This window comes from Lepidochelys olivacea, assembly GCF_965140295.1.
Source record: "Lepidochelys olivacea isolate rLepOli2 genome assembly, chromosome: 7".
Taxonomy (NCBI): domain Eukaryota; kingdom Metazoa; phylum Chordata; order Testudines; family Cheloniidae; genus Lepidochelys; species Lepidochelys olivacea.
The window spans coordinates 40,278,278-40,297,892 of record NC_140417.1 but is presented as its reverse complement, the minus strand read 5'-3'; the positions used below and the strand labels follow the sequence as shown (position 1 = coordinate 40,297,892).

Sequence of the window (19,615 nt, the reverse complement as noted above, 5' to 3'; positions counted from 1 at the left end):
GTGAATCTCCCCTGTTTAGGGGGAACCTTTCCTGGCACAGTGCTGGCTCAGTCAACCTACTCCAATCTCTTCTACTGCAGCCTCACCCCTCCACTCAAATAAGAACCCAAGCAGCATGTTGGGGAGGAAAGAGGAGTTGAGGGGATATTTCAGAGGAGACGAGGGGATGTGGCAGAGTTAGATCCCATCATGCCTGATTCTCTGTTGGCTACATAAGGTCCCAGAGGATTTACGCAGGATCCGCTGCAGTTTTAACTCACACTGGGGTTGGAAACTTGGGACAGGCCGCAGGGACTTTCTTTTTGTTCTTTGTCACAGTGTTTAGAACAATGGGGTCCTGGTCCATGACTGGAGCTCCTAGGTGCTATGTTAACACAGATGATTAATACTACTAATAATTAATAATAAAGGAACTGTGGCAGCCCCCCTGTTCACTGCACAATCTCCGCTTAGATGCAGTGGAGAATCGAGCCAATACGTATTTTTATGGGACATAAAATACTTCCTCTTTTTTTAGTGATGTAAACTGCAAAATACAAGAATATGAGCAGATCTAGCCAAAGGTGGCAGCTAGACTGAATTGAAATTTTACCAGGACAGTTTTCAATCCTGAATGCTTCCTTCTTTTGAAAGCTGTGCTTTGCTGTCATTATTTAAGCCAGAGTCTCAGCAGGAGAGCTAAGGAACTGGAACTAGGGGAAGCTGTGTTGTGCCGGGTGAGAGAATCGTGGCTAGACCTTGTGCGAGGCTTTCTCTGTCTTTCTCCCATGTATTCTTTGCGTACATTGTACTTCGTGGCTTAATTATATGTTCTGTGCTTGTTGCTCGTGGCTTCCTAAGGGAAAAAAATCTTTGTTTTGTTTAAACAAGGAACAGACAAAGCAAAGATTTTGATGTAACTGGAAAAGCTTTGAATACTCATTTAAATGCCAGTAACTCAAATTGATTGGCACCATGTGTCTTTTTAAAATGGGAGCAGCATGGCTAATCACACTGGTGCCGTAAATATTCTCCACACTCTTCTTTGCAAATGCCTGATAGTGATTAAGTGATTTTTAGAGGCCTCAGTTTTGGGGGGCTCAAATTGAGACACCTTACAGGGACGCAATATTCAGAACGTGCTGAGCACCTACCCTCTGAAAACAACCCCTTTAAAGTGTGTCAGGTTGAGGGCCCAAAACTAGCTACTTTTGAAAATCCTTCCCTCAGTGCAGCAGTTATTTCACCAGTGGTGATGCTAGGCATAAGCACAGCAAAGCTGCTGAAGTGGCTCCCAATTTAATAATGCCCCCAAAATACTGTTCATCTGTTTTAATGTGGACTTGTTAGCAAGTGTATTAATATGTGTTGGGTTGGTATATCTTTTGGTTTGTGGAAACAATGCAATTAGTATTTTTAGGGTGTGGCTGAGGGATAAGGGGACATTCCTGCTTAGTGCCCCCAAGGGGCTAGCATCGCCTCTGCATTTCATGACCAGGGATTTTGTGTGCAATAAGAAATCACCTTCTAGCATGTGAATGTCTGGCCATGGAAATACAGAATAGGTATCATTAATTTAAAAAGATGCTAAAAAAAAAAAAAAAGCTTCAGAGCTAAAGAACAATTTAATTTTGAGGAATTGCTTTGATCGCCTTCCTCTGTAGCATGGGGCACGGGTCACTTGCTGGAGGATTCTCTGCTCCTTGAGGTCTTCAAACTACAATTTGAGGACTTCAATAGCACAGATATAGGTGTGAGGTCTTTTTTAGGAGTGGTGGGTGAAATTCTGTGGCCTGCATTGTGCAGGAGGTCAGACTAGATGATCATAATGGTCCCTTCTGACCTAAATATCTATGAATCTATGAATCTATGATAAATTTGAGATCTGGATTTTCTGTTTTGAAAAAAACTCAAAAAAGCAAAATTTGTAGGATTAAACTCACCTAATAATGCCAAATTCAGACTTAGAGTCAGAGATAGCAACTCTAGTGGTTCCAGTTGTGGTTTTCTCCCACATCATGTTTGAAATTGGTCCATAGGTCTCCAACTGACTACAATGAGCATGGACACGTGCAACCACAGCAAGATCAAGCCCAGGCTGTTGAGTCCTTTCAAATTTATTTTTCAATAATGCTTTTACTAAATTTTGAAAAGTTGTTGTCATAAATATAAAGGGAAGGGTAAACCCCTTTGAAATCCCTCCTGGCCAGGGGAAAGCTCCTCTCACCTGTAAAGGGTTAAGAAACTAAAGGTAACCTCGCTGGCACCTGACCAAAATGACCAATGAGGAGACAAGATACTTTCAAAAGCTGGGAGGAGGGAGAGAAACAAAGGGTCTGTGTGTCTGTCTATATGCTGGTCTTTGCCGGGGATAGACCAGGAATGGAATCTTAGAACGTTTAGTAAGTAATCTAGCTAGGTATGTGTTAGATTATGATTTCTTTAAATGGCTGAGAAAAGGATTGTGCTGAATAGAATAACTATTTCTGTCTGTGTATCTTTTTTGTAACTTAAGGTTTTGCCTAGAGGGGTTCTCTATGTTTTTTAATCTAATTACCCTGTAAGATATCTACCATCCTGATTTTATAGGGGGGATTTCTTTATTTCTATTTACTTCTATTTTTATTAAAAGTCTTCTTGTAAGAAACTGAATGCTTTTTCATTGTTCTCAGATCCAAGGGTTTGGGTCTGTGGTCACCTATGCAAATTGGTGAGGCTTTTTATCCAACATTTCCCAGGGAAAGGGGGGGTGCAAGTATTGGGAGGATTGTTCATTGTTCTTGAGATCCAAGGGTCTGGGTCTGTAGTCACCTAGGCAAATTGGTGAGGCTTTTTACCAAACCTTGTCCAGGAAGTGGGGTGCAAGGGTTTGGGAAGTATTTTGGGGGGAAGGACGCGTCCAAACAGCTCTTCCCCAGTAACCAGTATTAGTTTGGTGGTGGTAGCGGCCAGTCCAAGGACAACGGGTGGAATATTTTGTACCTTGGGGAAGTTTTGACCTAAGCTGGTAAAGATAAGCTTAGGAGGTTTTTCATGCAGGTCCCCACATCTGTACCCTAGAGTTCAGAGTGGGGGAGGAACCTTGACAGTTGTGAGAAAGGAAAGCTTGAGATCAGTTAGCTTGTAAATGCCTTTTGTTACATGTTTGTACAGTGCCTAACAGAGTGGGGTCCTGGTCTATGACTGTCCCTAGGTTCTGCCACAACCCAAATGATACATAAGGATAATTGCGATAGATGTGGAGGAAGAGTCCTTGCAGTAGCATAATGACACAGATGATTCTTTGTTTCATCCAAGGCTGGTCCAAGCAAATCTGGGGCTCTGGAATTGTCCTGCAGTGAATTCCAGTCATAACCAGAATGTTGTGGGTGAGGTACAACTATGTGTCATAACACACCATTTCTCAAGGAACTAACCCATCTCCCATGTTGTTCAGTGTATAATGCAGAGTAGGCTCCTTGGCTAGATCATTTTTAAGCACGTGGCAGAGCAGTGTCAGTGTGCTGTGTCAGTGTGCTTGCCCTTGGGGCACTGGAAATTCAGTGTCTGTTCTGGAGGAACGTTTGATTGATATTACCAGCTGGATGTGTCAGAGCTACTTCCTCCTCAACCCTGGGAAAACAGTAGTCTAGCTGGAGGGATAGGGATTGTTGATATGAGGGCGCTCTGGATGAAGGCAATGAGCCAAGTTAAGAATGTTTAGTATCACTGTGGCCTATCCCTTTTCCAGGAAAAGGAATATGTCAAATATACTTTGGAGGCTTCCCCCCTCATTTGCACAACTTTTTTAGGTCTCTTATATATTATGTGAAACCCCACAATGGCAACAGAAGCCTCCTTGATCACAAGGCTATATTCCCTTTTAGTATGATTTTCTGCATGTTTATTCATAGCATGAAATATGCCAGGAGGCAGCAGATGTTTGATCATTGCTTGGGCAATTGTTATCATGTTATACCCATCTTCCACTTGCCTACCTGTAAAATGGTGCATTGATTTTTAAGGTCACACTTCTGGGTTGTTGTTTTTGGTTTTTTTTAGAGGAGGATTAGGAGACAAGGCTGGAAGTCATACTGAACCTAATGCAACATGTACCACAGCTGTTCCTATGCAGTTGAGAACTGGATACTTTAAATGGGCCTTTAATCAGCACATAGACTTTGCTCTGGAGCCAGGGAGCACTGGCCTCATTTTCAGTTCCAGTGTGCTGATAAATTCAAAACCTTTCCTCTGTTCTTGCTCTTAACTTCATCCTTCCCTCTTCAACTGAAACACATCCTTCATCGAGTACTGCTTTGTTTGAGAGAGAAAGTGAGCTGGTAGTGACCCCTGTTTTGGTAGCCTAACACTCAGGGGTGAAAGTGGACCAGTACGGGGGAGGGCCACCGGGAAGGCACAAGGGACAGCAATGCAGCGCTTTAACGTCATTGCCACTTTTTCTCCCCACGGCCTCCCGGGCCACTGACTGGGGTGGGGGGTGAGGGCAGCTGCACCGGGTCCAGTGATTTAAAAGGGCCCGGGGCTTCTGGCTCCTGCTACAGTGGCAGTGGCCAGAGCCCCGGACCTTTTTAAATTGCTGCCGAAGCCCCAGGCTGACCCCCTCCCCAACCCTGCCCCTTCCACCCGAGGCCCCGCCCCTTTGGCCTCCATGCTGGTAAGAATAATATTTAATATTACTTTCACCCCTGCTAACACTTCCCATTATGAAAGATTCTTGCAATTTTTTGAGAAGCTCTAACATCTCCTTTGTTTTCAGCAGGACTTTGAAATTCAGCAGGAAGAAAGCCCTGGCAAAGTTACTTTTCTTTGACCCATAAGACTCCATCCAGGTTTAGCTGAATTAAAGGCTTCGCTGAATTAAAAAATGGTTAAAAATGACCATTTCCCTTCTCTCTCTTGGGTTTCTGAGGAAAATTTGGTTCGTGCACCAAGATACCTAAACAGGAGCATTCTAAGAAGCTAGGTCCATGCCTCCATCAAAGCAGCCGCAGCAGTAACAGCAGTATAACACTGAACCTGGAACACGTGCAAGCTGCAGAAGCAGCTGTTGCAACAGCGTGAGGGGTGGGATGGGTGAGAGCTTGGACAGGCTTTTGTCTTCACAACCAGAGCACCTGACCCAGTACATGGCTCCAACATCTTGTCTCCTACCAAGGGTGGCAGTGGGAAGGGGGGGCAGAGGTACCACATGGGGAAGGAGCCTGTCTATTTTGGGGGGAAAAGAGAGAGAGCTGGGTCAGGCTTTCCCCAACCACCACTTGGAGGCAGTGCATGACATAAGTGAGTCATCTCTCTGGGATAACGGCCTTCTCCTCCTGTCAGCTAATGTACTTAGTCCTTCAGTTAAAATTGTAGCAGTCCGAGCAATGGTGGTGAATGGTCAGGGTTCAAACCCTGCTCATGATGCAGAAGTCATTAGTTGTACAAAAAGTCTTTTTTTTCTTTTTTTTATACTTTTTTCCTTTAAAAATAGGAAATTATATTAAAAATAAAACTGTTAAACATTATTTATTTGTCTGTACAACCTTAATTCACCCTGTTTGTTCATATGCATTATGATACAGTCCTTAATTACATGATCACAGGTTTCCCTCCCCCAAGACCTCTGCCTCATTCAGTACTGGGTTGGATGCACCAGGGAGCAGAGTGAAGGTTTTTAATGTAGATTTTTTTAAAAAAGGAATAACGTTATATAATGTAAAATATTTGGCTTTAGGGAAGCATATCCAAAGTTATCTGAGTGCACATATGTAACCCATGCAGGCTTGGTGTGGCACTCTGTCCCCCTCTAGATGGCACTTAGCCCAGCTAGCAATTGCTGAGTCTGCTCCAGCCTTAGCTAAGAGCCGTGTGACTTTTAGCTCATACATTAGAGACTCATTCACTAAGCTCCAGAGGTCCCAGCTTCGATCTCAGCTGCCGACGACCAGGACCTGTCGGCATTACGCATAGACAGATAGTAGAAAAAATTAATAATGATACATTGAATCTAGTGTCTTTAACACAGGAAATGAGTACTTATGAACTTTAAATTAATTAATCTTCGCGGTGCCACTGAGAGGTAGGTTAGTGAATATCTCTAAGATTGCAGATAACATTGAGTGCAGATCCCCAAGGAAGCTTTGTTCAATAAATGCGTAGAAGTTTTAAGGCAGCAGATGAAAGGTATACAAAGAAGGAAAAATGAACTAGTCCATTCTTTCCCACTTGGCAGATTTAATGTGAATAAGGATTGGTCTCCCTGGGCCTGATACTCTTGTATCACTCCAGTTTTACATCACATATGCTGAGCTGCAGAACCCCATGTTGTTTCTGTGACCAGAATTGATGGAAGCTTAATAAAAGGGTGAAAAGGGACCTAAGTGGTAGAGAGTAATTATTCTGCAGTATGCCATTGGGCACATGGCTAATTACTTGCTAGAAGCAGTTTAGAGTTCGCTAAGCACTTTGGTATCTCTGGATATGTAATTAATACAAAATGCCATTTTAAATCAACCTCAACTGCTGACTTCAGACCCTGACAGAGTCAGCCTTCACTGCTCTGGTAAATTCAGTTTCCTTTAGAAAAGTCTTTTAATTCCCCATAGATGCTCTCTTAATTTTAAAAGGAGATGAAATCCCTTAAAGGGATTCATGAAATGGATCACTTGTACAGAAAGAAATTCTTGTTCCTACTCGTAACCTCTTTATTCACTGTATCACAGAGTGTTATGTTTTATTTACAGGGTAGGAGTGGGGGAGGGGGTTGGCAAACAGAATTGGCATGATTTGTGATTCCATTATTGTTGCCTACTAAAAATGAGAGCACATAAAAATGGCAGCTGCCTGCCCAAGACAAGAAAATAATTCTAAAGTTGGGGAGCTTGGTCCTTGGCTAAAGTAGTGCACTGAGATTCAGGAGACTTGGATTCTATTTGTGGCTGTGCCACGGATTTCCTGTGTGAACTGGAGCGAGCCACTCGCTTTCTTTCAGTTACCCATCTACAAATGTGGAAAACTAGACTGCCTTTCTCCCACCCTTTGTCTGAAATGACTATTTAGATTGGAAGCTGTTATGGGCAGAAGCTCTCTGTTGCTATGTTTGTACAGTGCCTGACACAATGGAGCTTTGTCTCGGTTGGGGCCTCTTGGTGCTACTGTAATACATATAATAATAACAGCAGCAGTGAGAAGTAGGAATCACATTGCACTTACTACTTCTAAGCCCTTCTTTCTCAGCATGGTGTATTCTCTGTAGGCAGTTGCCACTTCTGTGTCCAATTAAAGCAGCCTTCCTTTGACCCAAATGCTGTATAATTATTTTGTTTGTAGTTTTGCTAATATTCTAGCATTTCACTATCACAATTTTTTGTAGACGCAGGGTGTTAGCCATATCCGATGGAATTGAACATATTGGGAATCTCCGCTGGGAATTGGCATTATGTCTCCTCGCTGCTTGGACTATCTGCTACTTTTGCATTTGGAAAGGAACAAAGTCAACTGGAAAGGTAAGACTGAAAATGCTCTGTGTCCTCTGGGGCACTACAGGACTTGTAGTCTCAGAATACATGTGAAAACTAAGTACTTAGCTTGAAGAGGAGGAAAATGAGAAGACTTTCCTACTCCAAAAAGGAAACCTGTAAATGTGTGGGGCTTGATTCTCTCTTACCCTGAGCTGTGTGATGTCATTTACACCTGTGCAAAGTGGGTGTAAAATGCTACCAAATCAGAACAGTAGTGTCACGGGGAGCTGGCCCCATAAGGAGAGAGGGGTCTCAGTCTACCTGTGACAAATATAGGTGAGGAGAATGAAGGTCATGTGACCAGTGGGTCAGGTGACCCAATCAAGCCTGCAGTACATAAGGAAGCGACCTGGAGAGAGGAGATGCCACAGATGGTTGCTGCCAGATGTAAATATTGCAGAGAGTAAAACGGCTCCTGCTGGTCCCTGAGTCAGCAAGGTGAAGACACCAATGGGGAGGAGGCCTGAGGAGAAGGCAAAGAAGGCCAAACTCCAGGCTCGGAAGTGCTGGGAGAATAGGAAGATGGATCTCAGAGTGGAGGGGCTCTGCCCAGCATGAGACTGAGATTATGTTATGTTAATAGACCAAACCCCAAGAAAGGGGGTGTTATTGGACACACGCCTTTGTGGAAGTTACTGAGGAGTGTGAGTGAAGAGGAAATGGAGGCAGAGTGCCATAGAGCCACCCTAGGCCAGGATGGGGCACTCAGGAGGTGACCGACCCTGTTTCAGGGAGCATTTTATATCCACCTTGCACTGGTGTAAATGTCTATACGAGATGCAGGCAATGGAGAATGAGGCCCCTTGCATTTTGCCAGTTCTGTTTTGGGTGAGAAAGTGCAAGCTATGTTTTCTCCTGAACACACCATATCGGACTATATAGACCTTTGCTATGTTAAATTTACAGATGAGACCAATGCCAAATTCTGAAGCTCAGTTGCAAGGCTTGGGTGAATTTTAACAGGGAGATGGGCACACAGCATCCAAGACGTGAATTTGGTCTTAAATTGGAAGGTGTTGCAAGCATCAGTGATGACAGGGAAATAAAACAAAGACACCAACAGAATTTAGAAACATAGGCAGCATATAACAAAATTGAATTCATCTGGAAAAGTGAAAACTAACACCTCTGGAAATAACAATGCCCAAGAGAGATATCAAGTGGGAGGAAGAAATGTTGAAAGCAGTCTTACTGGAAAAGACCGAAGGGTGATGATGGGTAACCAATTAGATGAGAACTTGCAATACCATATTGTGCCTTATAAGCCAGAACAAGTCTCTGCTAAATATGCAACAGAGACATCGCTTCACAGACTAGGGAAGCCATCTGGCACTGGTGAGGTTGCACATGGAATAGTGCATGGAGTACTTCAGTAACAGAAAGATATTGAGGAACAGGAGAGGATTCATAGAAAGAAGACAAAACTATAAAGGGTCTGGAAGGCCTGGTTTTAGAGAGAAGATAAGAACTAAAAGTGTGGAGAGGTGGTGGTGGGGGTGGGATGGCGGAGGGAGGAATGAAGCAATAAATGTCCACGTGTATTTGAAGCATGTACACCAAGAGGTACAGGAATGGTTTAGGGGGCCACAATGAATGGGATGAAATTGAGCAAAGTCTGTTGACTGTCAGGAAAAATGTCCTGATAATCAGATCTATTAGGTTGCAGAGCAATCAGTCCATAGGGAGGGGGTGAAAGCCCTATCAATGGGGAGTTATTTTGTGTGACTATGCAAAACACTTTCGATTATACTATAGGGAACAGGCATGGACTGGCAGGCAGAAGGCTTGGGTGACCTCAGACAGCAGGTCTTTTACATCTCTGCTTTCTATTGTTTTTCATACACGTACTAGGGCATGTTCCTTTAGCTTCCTCTATTTCTCCAGAAATGGATCTCTGACTTAACCTGTGAAAATGATTAGTCTAGCTGATAGACAAGAAAGCTGTTTTAATACCATGGCGCATACCAGAACGCAGTTACAAAGGAAGAAGAGATGCTAATATGCAGAAGGAAGGAATTGTTTTATTTAGGTAACATTTTGATAAGCGTGTTCAGCATGAGGGTGGCTGTGGGAGGGCCATTTTGATGACAGCCCGATGGAAAGTCATTTCTTTTCTATTCAGTTGAAATGTTTTGGTAACCTGTTAATTAAGCAAATAGCCAAGCCATTACAAAGATATTGAGTGTGGGGGGAAAGAGGGGCTTGATGGGAATTGAGCATCCAAATCCCCTATATGGCTTTAGAAATCTCAGCCTGAAACCAAAAAAAGTTGAAGCTGGAATTCTCTGGGAATTAGGAGGCAAAGGCTCATTACAGACTCATAACACTTCGGTTATGTACAGCATTTTTGTGCTCAAATAGTTAACAAACAACTAGGCAGCTGCATATGTAGACACATATGAAAATTTAATGAATAATATCAAAAGTCCAGCTCTTGCTTTATGGTAAAACAGTGTCTTTTGTTGCTCTGTTATGATAACAATGGACTGTGTTTTGGGGACTCTTTCCATATATGCAGCAGCAGGTTAAAACTATAATTTCCTCAGGAGCGCTAGGTTTAGGGGCATATCTACTGTCAGGCTGATACATCGCTGCCACAGGCAGGTATTTTCTGGTGGCTGTAGGGTGGGTTCAGATCCTCTGTACCCGAGTGCATTTGCTGTAGTTTGTGGTGCTCACTGCTACCTGTGAAATGGGCAGTAAGGCACTGTAGGAGACTGCCAATGTAGGAGCCTATACGGGCAGAATATCTGTGGGATGTAGCTCACATTCAGCACTGCCCCTTTCCCTCCATTGCTGCTGCTCTTACTCGGAATGGAAGTATTTCACCTCACAAGTTTTCAGTATCATACCTTAGTTCTGATTAATAATTAGGCCCTTCAGCGGAGACTCTTTTCCAGTGTCTTCTCTAGGCGAGTGATGCATTTTTGCTCTGTAAGAGGAACTACCCTTTCTGGGGTGGCTGAAGGATTTCAGCCCTCTGAGAATGATTGTTCTTTCTTCTAACAGAGGACTGTGGGAATGCATGTCTTCTCACTGCCTCCACTGACTGGTTGGCCAAGTTGGTACACCACAATACTGTGTTGCTGTCAGCACTTCATTATGATTAGGGATGACAGAGTGGTTTCTGGGTATGCTGCAGTTTTTATTCCTATTATAATGGTGTTTTAAGTTTCTTTCAAAGATCTTCCGTTTTTAGTCATTGACATGGGCTTACACATAGTGTATGCTCATTTTTATCTATATGTGCTGGGAAAATTTAGGATACTTCCAAGTTCTGTCACTAATAACAGTCATCTCTAAAGCAAAACAAGACTTGTATTTTTTTTAAAAGTACATCTTAGGTATAGCTTCAGAATGTACAATTCTTTCATACTGCCACTCCCGCCCCCAAATAAAACACCAGTTGCTTCCCTACCACCATATTTACTAAATATTAGATAACTACATTATGGGCCTGAGTCTCAGCTGGTGTAGATCAGTGTAGCTTCCCTGACAGCAGAGCTGGCTGGGAATTGGAATTTCCATTCTGTGATAAAATGCCAACATTTTGGGGTAGGGGGGAAAGATCTTTCTAAATTAGAACAACAAAAATGCTGAAATTTCAAAATTTCCCACAAGATAAAAATTCAAAAAAATTTCAGTTTGGGACCATTGAAACTTTTTGATGTTTATATTATATTAATATATTTAATATTTATGAATTAGATCTGGTTGGAACATTTTTGATGAAATATGCTGCTTCATCAGAATTGAAATGTCTCAGGGAGATGTATCAGTTTCAACCAAGTTTTCAACAGGAGGATTTTTGAGGTTCAGGATGGACTCTCTGGCTGTGGAGCGAAAGGGAGAAGGGGTGAGAGGGTGAAAACCTACCTTTTGGATTCAAAAAGTCATGTTTTTACATAATTCTGTTTCATGAAAATGTTCAAAAGGTTTTGGTTGTGTTCCACATGGAATGAAAACCAATTCTGAAACCTTGAAAGTTGTCACAAAAAGGAATTGTCATCTTCTGGACAGCTGTAATATAAAGATATTAAAATATTTATGTTAATATTGCATTATAAAAGTCAAAATGATAAATTTGAAATGAAACATTTTCAACTTTCTTGAAACTAAACATCTTGACTTTTTTCCACTCAAAATTTCATTAAAATAGCAACATTCCCACACATTTCTATTTTGATGAAACTACAGTTTTAATGGGAAAACTTGTTCAAAACTTTTCAACCAGCTAAAATTGACATCAATGGAGCTATGTCTCTTTACTCTCACTGAGGATCTGGCTTATTGATAATTTACCTTTAGATCAGCTTGCTGTTATTTGACTACTTGCTTACATACTTTACAGACTAATAATGCAGTGAATGGAGCAAGATCAAAAGGAGCTAAAGGTGGCAATATAACGAGACACAGAAACATAGGAATTGCCACACTGGGTCAAATCTGAGATCCATCTAGTCCAGTAATCTCCATTCAACAGTGTCTACCACCAGATGTTTCTGATGAAAGTTTTCAGAGTAACAGCCGTGTTAGTCTGTATTCGCAAAAAGAAAAGGAGGACTTGTGGCACCTTAGAGACTAACCAATTTATTAGAGCATAAGCTTTCGTGAGCTACAGCTCACTTCCTCAGATGCATATCGTGGAAACTGCAGCAGGCTTTATATATACACAGAGAATATGAAACAATACCTATTCCCACCCCACTGTCCTGCTGGTAATAGCTTATCTAAAGTGATTTCCAGCACAAATCCAGGTTTTCTCACCCTCCACCCCCCCACACAAATTCACTCTCCTGCTGGTGATAGCCTATCCAAAGTGACAACTCTTTACACAATGTGCATGACAATCAAGCTGGGCTATTTCCTGCACAAATCCAGGTTCTCACATCCCCCCCACCCCCATACACACACAAACTCACTCTCCTGCTGGTAATAGCTCATCCAAACTGACCACTCTTCAAGTTAAAATCCAAGTTAAACCAGAACATCTGGGGGGGGGGGTAGGAAAAAACAAGAGGAAACAGGCTACCTTGCATAATGACTTAGCCACTCCAAGTCTCTATTTAAGCCTAAATTAATAGTATCCAATTTGCAAATGAATTCCAATTCAGCAGTTTCTCGCTGGAGTCTGGATTTGAAGTTTTTTTGTTTTAAGATAGCGACCTTCATGTCTGTGATCGCGTGACCAGAGAGATTGAAGTGTTCTCCGACTGGTTTATGAATGTTATAATTCTTGACATCTGATTTGTGTCCATTTATTCTTTTACGTAGAGACTGTCCAGTTTGACCAATGTACATGGCAGAGGGGCATTGCTGGCACATGATGGCATATATCACATTGTAAGAACCGGCAGTAGGCAAATGTGGGGTAATCTGCCTTCCAAATTAGGTTTTACTCTGGTCTCTAGTAGTTAGAGATTGGTGTAGCATTTTTTCCAAAATGTTTGTTTTCATTAATGATGATAATCCTGGATATTCTTGTTATCCCTATAAATTCCTTTTTGAATCTTGCTAAGTTCTTGGCCTCAATGGCTTCCTGTGGCAGTGATTTCCACAGTCTAGTTACATGTTATGAGAAAAAAATATCCACTTTAATCAGTTTTGAGTTTCCCATCTTTTCATTTAATTGGACGGTTCCTTGCTCTTGTTCTATGAGGGAAGGAGATCCGAAGCTTCCAATCTATCTTTTTTACAGCATTCAATATTTTATGTACTTTTGTCATGTCTCTGTTTGTCTCCTTTCTGGTCCTAACTATCCTAAATAAGTTTTGTCATCTGCAAATTTTGCTATGTAGAGAGATGTGAACGAACCACGTTTCTCACTTGAGTCCTAACTTAATCTCTTCGGGCTGGTCTAAACTAGGCAGTTACATTGGTAAAGGTACATCTCACAGAGGTGTGAAAAATCCACACCCCTGAGAGACGTAACTATACTGACCTAACCCCTGGTGTAGACAGCACTAGATCGATGGCAGAATTCTTCTGTCAACCTAGCTTTTGACTCTCGGGGAGATGGATTATGTACAGTGATCAGAGAGCCCATTGATGTAAGTAGTGTCTACACTGAAGCACTACAGCTGTGCTGCTGTAGCATTTTAAGTGTAGACATACCATTTGTGAGAACAAGGCTGTATCCTTCCTGCTTTCAGCAAGTTGATTATTAGAATAATGCTTCCTATTCCTAACATACAGGATTCTGTGAATGCAGCTGGAGAAACTTCAAGGAACCTTACCATTAATAAGACATATTACTAATAATATATTGCATTGCTAGAGTGCTTATTCATCATACAGCATCGCTGAGATACACCCATTCAGGGCTGGGGAAGCAATAGTCAGCTAGTGTGCAGTCTGCTGCATAACCACGCGGGAAGTGAGAAGATTTGGGCGAAGACATTTGGACATACCCATTGTCTTCTAAAATATGCCACTGTTTTTAATGCCCTATAAAGAGCCCCTCTTCTCTACGCTATATGTGAGCTTGTAATGAGAAAGGGCTGAAGCAGTGCTGCAAAAATTAATCTGGTTCCAGGCATTCGTGGTGTTTCAAGCCTGAACTGTAGAACACTGAGATACCCCTCCAGCTTTGCATTCTTATGTATAATACCCTGTCCTAATATTTGAAAAGCATTAACAGACCAGGAGGAAAAGGACTATTTAAAAGTGAATCTAGTACAACAAGGAGCAGTAGGCTTGGATAAAAGGACTCTGTTTAGATGGTGAGGATTAGACACATAACCACCGGGATTATGACCCATGAGTTTGGATGGATTCAATGATTCAAATAAAATAAAATACCACCTCTCCCATTCCTTTGTCCAAAACTTGAGTCAAACCCAAATGGAAAGCTATCCTTCTTTGGTTTGCAGTTCCCCTGTACCTCTAGGTTCTGACCAGGACTGGAACTGGCAAAGTACAGCACTTTGTGAAAACCTCTTATGGAATTTCAGGGACCAGCTGGAAGGTACAGAAATCTCTCAAAAGAGCTAGTTCCTATGAGTTCATCAGCCCTATTTTAGATATTGGAGTGGTTTGAATAACCATCTGAACATTTAGCTGCTTATCCAGACTGTACTTAACCTGAGAACCTTTTGCGGTTCTCCCACCGCTTGTTTTGAGTTACCTGACGTTAAACACTACCTTAATCCATGTAGTGGTGTGATCATCCGCCATAACAAATAGAAGCAAGCGGTGGTAGATTACAAAACTCAGCGGGTCTGACTCTGAGGGACTAAACTAAATAAAAACAGAAATGTTATGCTATCCCAAGAAAGGGCAGGGAAAACCACCTCTTCAGCAGACAGCAAATGTCTACAAGAAAAACCTTCATCATCAACACTGGTGAAACATAATGCTTCCTGTGAGATTCTCTGGTGTTACTGGTTTCAGAGTAGCAGCCGTGTTAGTCTGTATTCGCAAAAAGAAAAGGAGGACTTGTGGCACCTTAGAGACTAACCAATTTATTAGAGCATAAGCTTTCGTGAGCTACAGCTCACTTCCTCAGATGCATATCGTGGAAACTGCAGCAGGCTTTATATATACACAGAGAATATGAAACAATACCTATTCCCACCCCACTGTCCTGCTGTGGGGTGGGAATAGGTATTGTTTCATATTCTCTGTGTATATATAAAGCCTGCTGCAGTTTCCACGATATGCATCTGAGGAAGTGAGCTGTAGCTCACGAAAGCTTATGCTCTAATAAATTGGTTAGTCTCTAAGGTGCCACAAGTCCTCCTTTTCTTTCTGGTGTTACTGTATACAATTGATGCACTCAGATACTTAGTGATGGGAGCCAGCTAACAACTGGATAAATAAGATCTTCACATTACCATAGAATGTGTGAGTGGATTGATTAAGAAAGTCCCATGAGTCAAAACATGGAATAATAGAATAAATAATTATTACATAAATATCTTCTCATTAAATATTTATAACACATTTTCCCTAATTATCATTACCTTCCTGTTTTGCATTACAGTTCTAAAAAGGATCCTGCTTGGTTAACATAATTGTTTGCAACTCATTTTAATAAGATCCCTTAGAGGCTTACTCTGCAGTGCACTTACCACACAAAAACTTAAGGACAGGAGAACTGCTGAATTGTTTATTTTTGACCTTTATTAGTCATTCTTGTATTCTACTTCCTACCATGGCATTACTGAAAAAGGTATAGAAACCTTAACAGGGCAAAAGACTTCCTTGTCCCCTAAAGGAACTATGTTACACTTTTACCTACAGTAACAACATTGGTTACTGGGTTGAAAGTGAGGGCAGAATTTGGCATTTTTTCCTTAAAGTGCAGACTTTCCCTGCTGCTTTCTATATGCATAAATATCTAAACCTGTGACATTCAACACAGCTCCTCAGATTAATGGCTGTGACTGAAGCTTGTTGTGTTCTGCTTGACTGGGGTTAGCAAACTTGGTTTGAGACAATAAAACTTCCTAATGGCACCTGATTTGGGGGGTTTGTCACAACATGAAGCTCAGATAAGGGTAAAGATTCACGAATCCCTTAAGTGGGTTTATTCGGATTAATGGTTTCAGGTCAGACTCGGTGAAATTCACACTTTCTAGCAGCCAGATCATTGCACTTTTACTCAGGCTGAATAATGTCTTTCGCCTCAAGAAGTCCCACTGATTAGTATGATCTGGTCCTAGGTAGATTTTCAGTCCAGGGTAACAGACCCAACAGACCTAGATAGTTAAGATACATACTTGATGAGCATCTGAGCTTTCAAGTGCTTATCCTAATAAATTAAACTCCAAACCTTTAAAGACTCACAGATCATTCGACAAATGAAGTTGAAACTCCACTAGATCTGGTTAAAGTTTTATTTTCTTGTCAAGGGAAATCCATGAATTTAGACGAGCAGTCTATCCGTACCTGTCAACTTTAAAAGGCAATATTTAAGCTGTCAGACCCAGCATTGGCGGAGTATAAAACCATCCTTAGCTACAGAATTCAACAAATTCCTTCCAGTCCTCTCCATAACCTCTCCCCTTCCTCACTCACAAGCACAGCTGGATAGTGTGAGGTGATTTATGGGCATCTTTCTGTTCTTCCTGTCAAATTATTTGATTATCCAGGTTGGACGAGCAGAACAGAGGACACAGTGCTAGGGGAAGAAAAATTATTTTCTTTTCTCTCTCCTTTTGCTTTACCTTTTCAAAGAAGTGACATTGTTTTCAGAGGCAAATGTGACATTTTTGATTTCTTGTACTTGGCATTCAGCACCGGAGGATCTGAAAGCTTAGCTTTCACATAATTACCACCTGCTATTCCCTAGGGTTCAGATCTTGAAATGGATCTCCCTGGGCAGAATCTAGATCTGTATTAGTGTTCTTTTAAGGAACAGCCCTCATGCAGCTTCCCAGCACACATGGGAGAACGCCCACTATTACATTCCTTTATGCTGTCCAGCATACTCCCTATTTGCATGCTGATCTCATTCTATGTGCCAGTCAGGGCCATAGCTCCATCATGTCAGCACCTTGTCTAGGGTGCTGTGATTGGAGTGGGCTGTGCAAGGAGAGGAAGGTGCCTTTTAACTTCTCCCCAACTGTATGTATATCTGCATAAGGCCATGATCTGGCCTCTAATTTACTGCAAGGGAATTAATCCTCTTAAGTTGGGCGCAGGGCTATATTGGTCCCATTAGAAAGGTTGGTAGCAGACTGCAGTGACTTTACTCTGCCCCATATTTTAGTGTCTTTGAAATTGTTGACCTCAATATCCTGCTGTGCAGAAAGGCTTTCGGTTTGAAACTACAGTGACCCAGTTCTGATCTCACATCAGCTTTACACTGCTCTGACTCCACTGACTTCAGTGGAGTGACTGCTGATTTATAATTGTGTAAGAGAGACCAGAACAGCCAAAACAAGAAGAAAATTGAAAAGTTGATACAAATTTGCTAGGGATTGGAGCAAAGTATTTAACTAAACTCTGTGCACTGCCTTCCTCTGAGTCTAATATCCACTAGGCTCTCCCTGAAAACTCCTAGCAACATATCTTGTGTGTGCCAAAACATAAAGGTCAGAAATAGCTCTCCATACCTTTTGCCCGTCAGTCAGCTACCCTCCCATCAGAAGGAGTTAAGCTCTGCTTGCCAGCAGTTAAGACTCAGTCAGTAGTCCCACACAGAAAATGAATTTTGCAATAGAAGACTACATAAAGACTCTAATGGATTCAATGAGGCAGAAAGAAAGAATAAAGGGACAGAAGAAGAAAATAAAAGAGAAAGATGTGTGAAAAAAAAAAAAAGTGGGGCCCATTGTAAGGGCCCAGGAAAAGGAACTAGGCAGCAATGATTATATCTCCTGAAGTGTCTTTTGTTTCAGCCTGAAGTAGTAGCAAAGAATAGCTCTTCATGGTGAGGCTTTAGCACTCAGTCCAAGATTGATCTCTGTATTCAGAGGAGGAAAGTAGAACGTTCATGAGATGCATGCAGAGTTTCTGCTTTCCAACTGCCTCTGTGTGAAGTTTTAAAACAGCTACTGAGATTTCCCCCCCCCCCCTCCCCTGTGCAGCTCTGAGCATTTAAGGACATCTCTGAGCTGTTAGCTAAAGAGATCTGTATGCAGTGCTGGCGAGCATTTTTCACAAATTGTGGTTGGTGATTGTGGACAGCTTTAAATTGTAATATTAAATCAAGATAATGCAATATCTGTTTCATTTGTTTGCCGCTAGCTTTCAGTAGCAGAGGTCCACCTTTACTAGGAACTGTGGCTTAGAGGATGTCGACACTTCAGAGACTATATCAGCATAGCTACTTCTCTGTAGCTATGCCGGCTTGGTCCTGAAGTGTAGATGCCGCCTACACAGATGGAAGAGTTTTTTTTCATTGGTGTAGGAATACAGTAGCTATGTGGATGGAAGAATTCATTATTCTACCAACATAGCTGCATCTGCACTGGGGGTTAGGTCAGCATAGCTGTGTCACTCAGCAGTGTGGTTTTTTCACAGCCCTGACCCAAGGAACCTATGTCAACCTAACTTTTAAGTGTGGACCTATGGCTACACTAGAGAGCTTACAGTGGCACAGCTGCACCGATGTAGCTGCGCTGCTGTAAGCTCTCTGCTGGAACTGCTCTAAGCCAACAAGAGAGAGCTCTCCCATTGGCTTAATTAATCCAGCCCCTTTGAGCAGTGGTAGCTTCTACTACCCAAATAGCACTGTCCACACTGGCACTTAAGTCGGCATAAGTTATGTCACTTGGGGGTGGCTAATTCACATCCCTGAGCGAATAATTTATACCGACGTAATTGCAGTGTGTACATAGTCTTATTTAGATAAGAGCCGACTCCAAGTTCATTGAAGTCAGTGGGAGTGTATCATACCCTAAATGTGACAGGAGGATAGCTTGGCGTCCAGGGCCATGTAAGAAGGCTGGGGGAAAGGTATAATGCAATGTACCAAGCCAGGGCATGAAATAGAAACAACCCAACTGTTAAAACAAAATGAAAAGTATTTTCTGAAAATATTAAGATGTAGTCAAACTCAATGAAATAAAATCAGACATCTGCCTCAAGGAAAAGCATATTGTTTTAGTAAAGGTACCATAAATGAACTTGTACCTGGACCGAACTTTCTAGAAAACTTTCAGACACTTTAACATTTGTTTAAAAAATAAACTTCAAGCCAGCAAACAAGATTTTAGTGTCTGAATCGCTTCACTCCGTTTCTTCCTTATGTTATTTCTTTGTAGTTAATCATGTTCCTCCCCAATCAATTACTCCAAACCCCTCCCCCACAAATAAACACATGCAAACAGAAAAATGTCAGATGGAAGATGGGAGCCAAGCTACAAAACAAGACAATAGGTCTCTGAGGGGGCACATGCAATCTGTAGGTAGCATGGCATTTCAGGTGCTAAAGCATTGTTGGTGGTGGTTATTTTGGGGGGCTTGGCGGGTGAAGTACAACTTATATTTCTGCTGGGTAACTCTCTGTTCGGTTCTATGAAGCCAATATTGTTAAAACGAAGGTTGCAGAGTTAGGCCAATCGACAGCCTTGTTCCGCACATGCAGCACCCTTGAGTATATGCCTCCTATAGACTTTAGTTTACATATTAGGAATATTAGACCCATTTTTAATAGAAGCAGTAAGAATTCCCCCTAGGAGTTC

At 41.9% G+C, this 19,615-nt stretch overlaps 1 protein-coding gene across 2 annotated transcripts in view; it reads left to right on the top strand.

Moving 5' to 3' along the window:
• The window catches only part of SLC6A11 (solute carrier family 6 member 11), a 171,902-nt gene that overhangs the window by 34,234 nt on the left and 118,053 nt on the right, over positions 1-19,615 (top strand). For both annotated transcript variants that reach the window (XM_084634993.1, XM_084634994.1), the window contains exon 6: positions 7,334-7,466. In XM_084634993.1, coding sequence (XP_084491119.1) covers positions 7,334-7,466 — 133 coding nt within the window. The remainder of the gene's footprint in view (positions 1-7,333; positions 7,467-19,615) is intronic.